This window comes from Vanessa cardui, chromosome Z (genome assembly GCF_905220365.1).
Source record: "Vanessa cardui chromosome Z, ilVanCard2.1, whole genome shotgun sequence".
In the NCBI taxonomy this organism is placed as follows: domain Eukaryota; kingdom Metazoa; phylum Arthropoda; class Insecta; order Lepidoptera; family Nymphalidae; genus Vanessa; species Vanessa cardui.
In genome coordinates, this window is record NC_061154.1 from 14,997,196 (window position 1) to 15,009,502 (window position 12,307).

The following is a 12,307-nucleotide window of genomic DNA, read 5'->3' on the forward strand; positions in this document are numbered from 1 at the left end:
ATAGAGAAATATTTAAAAAATTTGAATATAGAAAAGAGATGACAAATTTATTCTTTACATAACCGTGTGAATAGCTCTTTGTATTATGTAGTATTTGCCAGTGTCGTTAGACTTAATTGTATTTTTTAAAATAGCTAATAAAACACAGAACAGATAAATAAGTGCTACAATGGCCAATGCGGACTTTAGAAAGGATGTAATGCCGGTACGCCCAAGAAGCGTATATACAGCACATTCTTATAACCAGGTGACAATGCTCGATTGTTTTAACCATTAACTTTTTTTTATATGAAACAGAACTGGGTCTTGAAATGTCTAAAAATGCCTTGAATTAATTACCCAAAATAACAACTATATTATTCAATTATATAGATTAATCTACGTAGCAATGTTTTGAGATTTATTATTATAAACATATATCCTATAATTGCCTACGAATGTATACGCGTATGTACATACATATGTGTTTACTCAGGGACTTTAATAAAAATAATTTACAGGTCAGTAAATGTACCGAAAAAAGCCAATTCAATGAAAATAATATTGAAACTCGCAGATAAAATAAAAAAAGGTTTTTAAGCGAACCTATTACATACGCTAAGTGTTAAATTGCACTCACCAATCATAACTCATAATTCTCTTGAATTTCAAATAGTTAGTTCGTCATGTAAATGACGTTATCACGGACAAAGAGATTACGGGCGTGGTCTTAAATAAATATTTTTGATAATTATTGCAATAACATTATTTACATGTATGATGTTTATAAATATAAACTATATATCGCATGTAAAAACCTTGGTTTATCACGCGAATCGAAATAAAACGACAATTGCGTGCTGACAGAATATTTTCAGCACTTAAGAATGATTTTATGTAAGGCTTACTACAAGCCCGACTTGATAGATAACATTCCCTCATTTCGAATTGCACAGAAAATCAGCAACACAAAGCAAATTGTTCCGTTATAGTTCCCAAAGTTGTTGGCGATGTGGTAGTTATTATTTGTGGCAAAGCTTATGGCTATATGTCGTGGTGACCATCTGGTATCTTATTTGCTTGTCTGCCTACCAAATTAATGATGTTTTTATTAATAAACATAAATAAAAAAATTCATACATTTGGTTTGCAGGAGGAAACAAGTCTATCAACTTTCCAAGATTACAGTAAATTCCTAGAGGGTGGTCTCGGCCAAGCCGAACTGGTCGGTGCTTCAGGCTGGCAGCCTCCTTGGAGAGCTCCGTTGCAACGCAAAGCGCCCTTCTACCCGGGAGATGACATCTTTCACGCTGACACGTGGCGGGAATTGGAGGTGATATAAATAAAATAAATAAGTTTAATAAATAGATAATATTTACACGAGTAATTTATTTATATATAATACAAGCAACGAACATAATAGTTGGTAGAACAATGCACCAATTTAACAAATTGATTTTTCATTACGGTTAAAGGTTGTAATAGTAGTATAAAGTGATATATTTTCTATTTATGTTCTGTGTACGTGCTATCGATAGACTTCATGCATAATATATTAACACTTGATTGGAATCTAAGTAACCACCCACTCTTCGTCGTATTTACGTTAAAATTTACGTTGAGTCGTAAGTAGTTACGTAATTTATTTTTAACAAGATATTATGACTTATATAATTATATAATTATACAGAATGTTTATAGAGCTGGTTAGAGAATTGTGTACTTACACGACAAGTCTCATGTAGGAGACTTTATTTATAGAGACTATTGTTCTTCCTAAAACCTTAGGAGCCATGTCGGTCGCTATGGTATCGGGCGTTGTCTATGGATAGCGCATTAAACAAAGAGAGGTATATAATATTTCATCGTAAATAATGTTAAGCCTTTTTGTCATTTGATTTTATCTGAATTATGAATGCTATTGTGGAATAACACAGAATAATGATAATCTCCATTTTACAACTAACAAGTAAATATTGGACACCATCACATACATTAATTTGATCCCAATTTAGCAAGCACTTGTGTAAGGGAACAACAGAAGTAACGACGGTACGCCAAACACCCAGACCCAAGACAACATAAAAACTAAGGAAGTTTTTGTACATCGCCTAGGACGGGAATCGAACCCGGGACCTCGGAGTGGTAAACCCATGAAAATCGGTGTACACACTACTCGACCATGAAGGTCGTAACAACAGCCTGGAAATTCCCACTGCTGGGCTAAAGGCCTCCTCTCCCTTTGAGGAGAAGGTTTGGAACATATTCCACCACGCTGTTCCAATGCGGGTTGGTGAAATGCATATGTGGCAGAATTTCTATGAAATTTGTCACATGCAGGTTTCCTCGCGATGTTTTCCTTCACCGCTGAGCACGAGATGAATTATAAAGACAAATTAAGCACATGAATCAGCGGTGCTTGCGGTTTGAACCCGCAATCATCGGTTAAGATGCACGCGTTCTAACCACTGGGACATCTTGACTCAAAACGACGTCAAAACAAGTGCTTAAAAATATTTATTAAGGGTGCATTTATCGTAATTGACATTTATTAGGTTGAAGTTAAAATCGTAGAAAAAAAATCCAACAGGAAAGTGTCGGTAATGTAATCAGAGGGACAGTTATCGCTCGGACATGCTGGAATAGAACTTGAGTATTTTTTTTTAAATTGTTAATTTAACTTTTCAAACGATTTTGCTGAAGATTTTCTCGGTTTTTTTTCGTTCTTTGAATGAATTTGTTTAGCAACGTCAAAGAGACACAAATAAATAATTTAGTAACCTTGATTTTGTTTACACTTTGAAGCGCCTCTACACTTAAAATAGGTAAAAGGAAGAGCGAGATCAGAGCCTTAGTTTACGAGTTAACTAAGCAAACTGAAAGGCGAAAATTACTCGAATCATTTGAATATCGAAAGCCCACCAGCTTTCTAAAAATAAGTAATTACAATTATGTTTATAGAATAACAATTACGCTACGTTTAATAACTTACAATCATGTCAACTAAGTACCTATAAGATATTATAACGTATGATTACAAATATGAATGACAATATCAATCATAGGTTTTAAAGCGGTAATCATCCCCTTTAATCTGGTTACCTTAATGGATCGAGACGGCGAAGCAAAACGGTTTTTGGATTAAAAGCCAATCTCTAAGTGCAGATTGGCTGGGAAGTAGGAATGTTTTATGCTTTAATGCTTTTTGTTTGTACCGGCGGGTTTGGTCCATTATTTTTTTACGTCATTGGAAAAAGGATTTTTTTTTATATTCCGCTTAAACAGTCTAAAGTGCAAGTCAAGATCTCTCGCGTCTTGTGCTCGCTTATTCCGCTACTTAAACATGAACTTACACTCCCGTGTACATTTTCTACGCAGACATCTTATATATAAGTAGGCAGAGAGCTTTGATACTGTGGACAAGAAACGCTATTTTTTAAATGTAAGTTCAGAAGCAAAAGGTCGCTGTCTGCCCACGATTGATTAAGTAATTTTGATCAATCAGTTAGTCTTACTCGTATGTGGCATCTTGTCGAGGAGTGTTACATAGAATAATACACGTAGGTGTAGCATAAAATCAATATATTCAAAATGTAATCAGCTATGCGCGCTCAACGCTTCCTTTCACTTTTAGGTTACTGATGGAATGGGAGGCGCAACCTATAATGTTTCCGTGACGCCGCACGGCACTGTCTGCATGCGGTTAAGGGATCGAGTTAAGTAAGTATTATGAGCCCGTTGTACGATGCACCGAAGACTTACTTAAATATTAACTAATATACACAATTATCAAATAATTATCGTGATAGACGAAAGCTGTTTTTTAAGGCATACATATATAACAGCCCGCTTTAAGTATCTTTTCTTTCGATTATTTTGACGTTTCCAACAATTCTATTCTTATTAAAAAATGTGTGGTATATTTATGTAGTTATACTACTTACGGTAAGAATAAATGAATAATTTTTTTATAGTCAAATTTATTTACAATAACTCACCTATCAATAGGGTGGACATGACAATCGACGGGGCGGTGCGTCTGACTAACGCTAAAAATAATATAATACTTGCGTTATCTCGTTCGGGAGCCTCTGCCGCTCTGATCCACCCCAATGGCCGCGTCTACCAATACGGCTCGAGGGTCGAAATTCAAGCGAGACACCAGCAAGGAAACAACAAGTAAATAAATTATAAGTTTATTATTGTTAGGGCTTGGTTAGACGTACATATTCACACAGGACGTGAACATTGACGTTGTTACTTAGCTTTGTATCTTATCTTAATATTATTGTACCTATTTTGTTAAAGAAGAGATAATAACCAATAGAGTATATATTTTTTTATATAAGAACCATTTACAGATAATTTTTGGTAGGTGGTCAGTAGTCACCATACATATCGGCGCGCGATTAGCCGTCTCTTTCATCGACAATTCGACACTAAACTTGAGAACTAAGTCCTTGTCTGTATTAACATTAATTCACTAAAGCTTTTGAGCAATAACTAAAAGGTATTGCATGTTTTTCCTGAAATGAGTGAGGAGCATTCCAAGAACTGGAGTTTTGTAATGTAGTACAACATATTAACAAAAATAGCATGTCAAAATTTGCAACATTCTTATGGCGTAAGAATATAAATCACTTTTTTATAGTGTATATCATAAACACAACATTTAACGTATAAAATACAGTAAAATAATAAATCTGCGAATAATTACAAGCCTTCTTTAATATAAGTTTCTGTAAACTAAAGAAATTATTTAGTGTTAATCTAAGTATCTTCAAGGCTTCAGTAAATATTTTATTTCTCCGTGGCTTCTGCTTTCGTTAAACTCTAAGAAAATATTCAAAGAAAGACGACGGCTGTGATGTTAATAAAACAAAAGTGACAAGCGCTTAGAGTAGTTAAAAAAGTTTTCATGGTACATTTGATATTTTGTTTATTTTTGCCGATTCACGTAGAAATAATAGATCAATTAATATGAAACGTTGATATTATTTTAGTTTATAGTTTATGGGCATATTTTTCATATGCCAACGGAGAGCAAATTGCCGGTCCAAGCGCTTTCGAAACGATTGAAGAGAAAATTATAGCAATTACGTTATTGAGATATTGATTGAGTTCAACTATTCATACTTAAACCCTTCAACAAATGAACTTTAAACGCATAAACTTAACAAATAGAAACCAATTTGTATTGTTGCGACTTGCGTATGTATTCGTGTGTCAGTCCATCTTATTAAAATTCGTCTGTCATAACCGAAGCCTAAGGGCCAGATAACGCATCCTCACCAAACGCGACGCGTCAGGATCGACTCGCTACACAGAGGTAATAAGGTACTTTCGGTGGTGAAATATGAAAGTTGATAAAACTTATGGTTATATACAAATATATACTTCAAAATTCTGATTTTGAGTCATAAAAGCACATTGTTACTTTATTACACGCAATTAAAAAGTCGTAATTTTTAATCTACATGTCACGTGACCTACACGAGCCGCCACGATATGATGTAAGTAATTGCGGCAAATACGGTCAGTTCAGTTTTATTAACAGCTAAACTATATCTATCAACTTTAACTTGAAGGATTTACTTTAACATTAAATTTAAAAAAAAGTAATTTTTTATTTGCATGTATATACAACATTTTGAAGTACTATTTTAAACACTGTAGAATACCCTATTGTGTAATCTGCAGTTACCCAGCAGCGTTTCCTCACGTGCGACTGAGGCTGTATCACGTCAGATGAATAGAAAATACACCAAAGAATAATATTATTGACACGATTATTAGTCACCGTAATTTTTAATTTGCAATGCTACCTTTCGGACTAGAACTATACCACTGAAAGCTTATTCTTGAATAAATATACATAAAATTTACGTTTCTCTTGTTTTATGACTGAATTGAGTTAATTGAGTCGTCTGGTAATATCTATGAACAATAGAAATTCACTTTTAATGGCTTTTATCATAGGTATTTTAGAGATTTATAAATCTTAAATCAATTTTCATGTATTTGTCACATAAGTATGCTGAATTTACATTGGAATGTGTGTTGTTTTAGCATGGAACGCACACATACAAAATATATCACTTTCTTCAACTTACGTATTTCACAAATTAACGTATCGGATTTGATTGTCAATCTGGGAAAAGGAAAACTGATTATCGTGTATAATAATAATGTTTGCATACATGTTTTACCCATGCTTGCTCTCGAATACCAAACAGAGACGCATAGATTGCAAGTTCAGAAATTACCGTCGCTTTATAAAACATAAATAGATATCGATTGATAATTATAGAACTATTTATTCTAAGTTATAGCCATCAATCGACCCGTTTGCCTGTTAACCTATTTAGTTATAGTTCCAACAACAAATACCCATTCATCTATACACCCATCCAGTTATCTTTTCCGTCACTTGTTTATTTTTCCAGTATTTTTTAGTTTGAAAGTGAATTCATTTTTCATTTTTTGTAAAAAGACTAAATTAAATTATGTAAGAAATCACATTGACCATAGAATATCTACACATATGCGCCCTAAAATTGTAAATTATATAATAAGGGCAAAGTACTAAATGATATTCCGGGAAAAATAAATAAAATAAAACCTTTTTTAAAATTAGTATGACTGTTTATTGTATAAAATAGTTAATGAAATATCGATAGCTGTATATCAAAAAGTTTTTGTCTGTAATTGTTACGTGGGTTCGCAACAGTAATACGGAGCTATATTCTCTTCTATTACATAATTGGTCAGAGCTGCCTGGTTGAGCTCCTGTCATCCCCAATCTTACAAAATTTACGCTTAATCTTAGAGTATCTCTCTAAAATTAAATGAGTAATGTAGTGAAAAAAGGTGTTAGTAATATTAAGTGCTGTTCAGTTTAGTTAAATATCACTTGAAATAAAATCCTTTAGTTTGTCTGCTACCATCATTGATTTGTAAATAAGGCCCTATATATGTATGCGTAATCTTCGGTAACTTTGGTAACAATTACAAATTCCAACTAGTACATGTTATTAGAATGGAAACGCGCCGTTACGTTCAACTGTGAGCCGTATAGAATATTAACCTTTTAATATTGCGAATATCATTCAATTGAATTTCACCACGTGTTGACGTTACGTTGGTGACGTTGGTATATTTGTTATTTGGTTTGTGTGTTGGACAACATTGTATTATCAAATCTTTCAAATCAAGCATTAATTTGGCTTGGCTTTTTCATTTTCCTGTTTTATTGCGTTCCGTGTTCGCTTTGAAGTATCACGATCCAATGCACTCATTGGACTTCAATTAAAAGTCAAAGGGATCGCTACCGGCAAATGCCGATATGGACATGGCTTTTCGCTTTGTGAAATTTTCTCTTTTGGCTCTGAAAAAATGCAATTGGGCTAGGTACATATTATTAAACAATGTCCACTCTCTATATCCTACTTACTAATGGTTGTTCAATCTCTGTTAATATTAATTTTAATATGAAATAATAATAATGTTTTTTTTTTTCAACAAGTAGTGAAATGTCACGTATTTTATTTATAGGTATGCCAAGATGTGGTACAAGGGAGTGTCATTCACAGCAGAGCAATGTGCCCTGGTGTATTTAGTAGACGCTGCCGGAACGCGCACTACAACTGACACCTTCCTCGACATGAGTCAAGATTTCACGCTTAACGTCTTCTACAAGTAAGCGATGTTTACTCCACTCTGCTGCTTGACTTATATTTTTGCTACATTCCATAAACATATCCGACAATTTAATACATGATCAGTATTTAGTTATGTAAAAAGTATTTAAAGATTAGTTTAAAAAAACACAGCTAGGTTACACTATATTTACTATAATTATAAGACACAAGTGCTCGCCCAACTTAGCGCGGATTTAATTGAGGAATAACCGCGAGTAAATTATTTAAATAAATTTATATGTGCAAACAGAACTTTACAATACAATTACGTATCACGCAAAGCAATCTTTCTTGTTCGTACACAATATACAGTACAGCTTATACTAATAATAATAAAACATATGTAAATAGTTTGTTCATATACTGAAGAAGAGACTGAAATAATTGACAAGTCTTCAGTGTATAATGCCTTATTGTGTGGGAACGTTCGCGTGAAAAGCGTATTAATTAAGCGATAATCGTTACTCAGACATGATTTATTTTGCTTCAATCCGGAATATCACAAAAAAGTTAACAAAATGAGTATGCTGTAGCTGAAGCCTGAAACATTTTTAACTTTAAAGCAACAAAAACAGTTTTCGATACTGATTTCGACAGCAAATTTATTTTTTCCCTTTTATCAGAACGCCCGACAGGATCTCAAAGCGCTTTCATTGTGGAGCGTGTTTGCCCGAGCCACGGAGTCCAGACAATTGAGTTGACTCTATTGTATAAGCAACACGATTTTCCCAGTTTTATGCATACATTTTGCATTCAGAATATACTTTTTCCTGAAAATTGAAATATCGTTAAGTTCGCGGTTTGTGATATTTTTTTATGAATACACATTACTTTAATTATGAAATAATTTGACCGTCAGGATTGAACACAGTACGTATTCAAATGAAAAACTTCTCATCTCGATTGCATGATAACTAACTGTTTGGGAAATTTAAGTCTTTGAACATATAATTTGAAGTGTTCTACTGAAACATATATCGTATTGTAGTAAGTAACTGTTACCAGTGAGTCTCGACACGGGCCGTCGTACGTGAACGAGGCGCTGTCTCTTCTCCAAGCCGTGCAGTACTGGCTTACTGATGACGGTACCGATAACTGGATCATTAATAACGTTCGTGTCAGCCAGACTTCGGATGGGCTGGTTAGGTAAATATGCATTTATGTTATCATATCATTAATGTTATAATATCAATTTAAATATACACTGATTTAATTAAAACAAAACCTCCATTTGGTCATAACTTTTTTTATGCTTTTTAAGTATGAGCTCGGAAAAAGTTTGTCTTTTGAGTACTTATTTAGTATTTGCACTATCACGTCCAATCCGATTTTATTTCATAATTCATACACTTGGAGACACCAGTCATGACACCTGTTAGAAAATATAAAATATATTCGACGACCAGACCCCAACTCAAGGTCTATGAAAACTTCGTTGTTGTCCTTTTTCTAATTGGGTATTGGCATTGGTGCTGCATGCATCTGTGCCTAGCGAGAAAAAACAGCATATATTGCTGTTTTTTACCAATTAAAATAAAAATATTGACAAAACAAAACTGCACTTAAGCATTCAGTCGCATTCAGCAGACGCACTACTGCAGACGATTCATTCGTTTTATTGTCGGTCAAATTGTAATAGGGGTATTACAGGTGGCGTACTGTAATTAAATTATTCTCACTCACTTATATTACATATGTTCGAATCTGAACTGTTACAATACAGACGTATGCCGCACTGATTTATAATTTTGAATATCTGTGATATTACCATTTCCAAATAAGGAGACCATTCGCAACAAGTCAGATAGCTCGATACCTAAGCACTGATTTTCAGTCGTATCCTTGATCCCGTTCTTATAATCGAAGGTTCCGACAATGGAATAAAAATGAGTCATAATATCTATACAAAATAATTCAGGAAATCAAAATTATAAAAATAAATGTATTATGTATACATAGCTTAATGCGGATTAATACATAGTATATTTATGTATATAAAATCTGACTGACTGATTCATCATCGCCGAGCATCGTATACTACGTTCATGCTCAAATAAAATTGTGTTTGGCGGTAGAGTTCATCGCTGCAGCCACAAATATCAGCTGCGAACTAGTCCAAGCAATGGCTCTGCCTCTATCACCAGTCCGTTTCTCCATTGCACGGCCTCTCTCGGACAGACGCAGCATCTCTTTGTACGGTGAGAAATTACTTGAATATTTTTTAAATCAATTGTTGTGTAAACTGTATTTCAAAAAATAAGCTTTGTCATCATCAATCGATTCATCAGATCGAATTAAGACTACTGATTTAATACAATTATAAGTGTCATATTGATCAATAGACAATTGGTGATCGTATTTTAGTTGCCCTTTTTATCGTATTACCGAACGATGAGTGTGAACGCATTCGAATTGGATGTTGCAATATTGTTACAATTGACATAACTAGCACTCAAAAGCGAAAGTTTATTTATTGTACTCGACAAATTGCAAAATGTATTACAAATTGATAACAATTATAATTTTGCAGGCGCGGAGAAAGGCGTATGCATTTTGATGGAAACTCCTTTATAGTTCGCAACGCTGGCCATTCTGCCGGCTTCGACGACAAGAACCAACTCAAGGTCTATTGAACCTCCGTCGTCGTTCCCAATACCTGTATTATCATAGTATTCAATTTCAATCATTGTTTAACCAATGTTGTACAGAACTACGCAGGCTTTTATATCTGCAACATTATATCTATTATCTACGTCATGTAACTTTTGGTTAGCTTGAAACTAATGTACAAGCTCTTCAAAAATTTCGGGTGTATGTGTTTGTAATATACTGAGATATTGTAGTTGTTAGTAATAGCCGTTGTGAATAAGAGCATACGTCGCTTCGTATGAGGGTTGTATATTGACGATGTTCTTAAATTTGTCACTATTATTTTTTTTATAAACAATTTTAATTTGGTTAAATGTCACACTTCATAGCTGATAACTATAACCACAGACTGACTATTTGCTGATATTATTTGTCAAAGCTTTTTTAAACGAATTCGGCTTCGCTTTAGCTAAATGTTTATCATCAAAAAAATAAAATACCGAATGCCATCAGACGAACTCCGACCAAATTGCTTCCACGTGCGACGCTGACAAAGTGTTCGATGTCAATACAGCTGAATGTGTCTCCATTATATATTATTAACAACTATAAATATATGTACATTTTGAAAGTATATGCTGCCAAGACAATTTTTACCGCTATATTCCATAACAGACTGTAATAGTGAATAAGACTACAGTTGTATGTTAAGTGTTAGATTAATCAATGTTCCGTAACGTGTTCTATGATCTATCATTTTTAATTTGTATTGGTTTTTATGATTTTACCACTTCGTAGTTACTAAAGAGTATTTATATTATCCATATGTGCAGTTGATACTTTTTCAACATTATATTTAATGCGTTGTTTGCACAAGCGTTACGTAAAGTCTGATTTCCAATGTTTTGGTTGGGTTTTGGATTACTATAACTTGATTTTTTTTCACAACGCATTAAATTGATACGATTGCCTAAGTGTTAGTCCGAACTTGCTTATACATAATGTATTTCTCAGTACTAAAGATAACATAATAATTTAACGAGAATTTCATCCTTTTACAACAAACATGTTTAAATAACCACAATACAATAAACGCTTCTTGGCAGTCAATTAATGTTTTATTTGAAAATATATTTTAGATGCACGACTTACCCGGCTTGCGACATTAGTTTCATTGTTCATAAAACATCAAGTATGGAAATAATTATCGTATGTTCACCCAATAAACATTTTTTGTGATAATTTGGTTTGTTCTTAATTTACAAAGTCAGACTGATGATCTTATAAAGTTTAGTATTTTTAATGTAATTTGTGTAAAGCACACGGCTTAATTTAGATGGCAAACGCTGTTTTTATTAATTTTTTTGACAATCGATTTTTCCCATTAACTTGAACTTTGAAAGTACACGTAAGTTCCCTTGCAATTACTGGAAGCAACGTGTGTAAACTAAAATAGCACTGAATGCTTAAGCTTAGAACAATCATAAGGAAGTTACAGGTGTAAATCGTATCCGTCTGTAACTTCCGCCTCCTATTCGCTCTTCAAATCAAATATTGTCAGAAGAAAAACCTATTCTCTCAATTTTTCCTGTTGACTGTCTGGCAACTTGTGATTCGATTGATATACCTTATTACCTTACCTTATTCTTAGTTCATCGGATTTCTCCATTAGTAAATGGTTAGAACTAGTCATATTATTTGATGGTTAAGACGTGTTAGGTTAGATCAGGACAAAAGAATAACGGTATTACACCATCACCATTTCTAAATTAAATTCCATTATTTTTATATAAATTTATAAGTTTTAAGACATTTAGAACAAATGATGTATATAGTGTTTCTTATTCTGTTCTCTGCAAGAAATGAAATTGTCGATAGTTGCATAAAATAACACCTTAAATTGGCATAACTATTATAATATACTGTATAAGCGTCGAGTCAGCATAGGAGAGAAGGTAGCAATTCGACAAGAGGTCGCGGGCGCGGGCTGTGGTGCGTTGCATTATGGCGTATCGATCGGCTTCTGCGCGGAATGCGCA

At 33.6% G+C, this 12,307-nt stretch overlaps 1 protein-coding gene across 1 annotated transcript; it reads left to right on the forward strand.

The window, feature by feature from the left end:
- Positions 1-39: 39 nt before the first annotated feature.
- On the forward strand, positions 40-11,462 carry LOC124543188. The gene is made up of 8 exons (XM_047121275.1): positions 40-247; positions 1,133-1,312; positions 3,614-3,699; positions 3,988-4,158; positions 7,534-7,677; positions 8,685-8,825; positions 9,755-9,877; positions 10,210-11,462. Exons 1-8 carry the CDS (start codon positions 170-172, stop codon positions 10,310-10,312), a joined length of 1,026 nt encoding a protein of 341 aa, XP_046977231.1. The 5' UTR covers positions 40-169; the 3' UTR covers positions 10,313-11,462.
- Positions 11,463-12,307: the final 845 nt, after the last annotated feature.

Excerpts from the sequence above, each read along its gene's own strand:
- LOC124543188 (XM_047121275.1), top strand. The coding sequence starts at position 170 with ATGGCCAATGCGGACTTTAGAAAGGATGTAATGCCGGTACGCCCAAGA. Across the intron at positions 7,678-8,684 it reads ACGCTTAACGTCTTCTACAA|TGAGTCTCGACACGGGCCGT; the intron begins GTAAGCGATGTT and ends AACTGTTACCAG. Across the intron at positions 9,878-10,209 it reads ACGCAGCATCTCTTTGTACG|GCGCGGAGAAAGGCGTATGC; the intron begins GTGAGAAATTAC and ends ATAATTTTGCAG.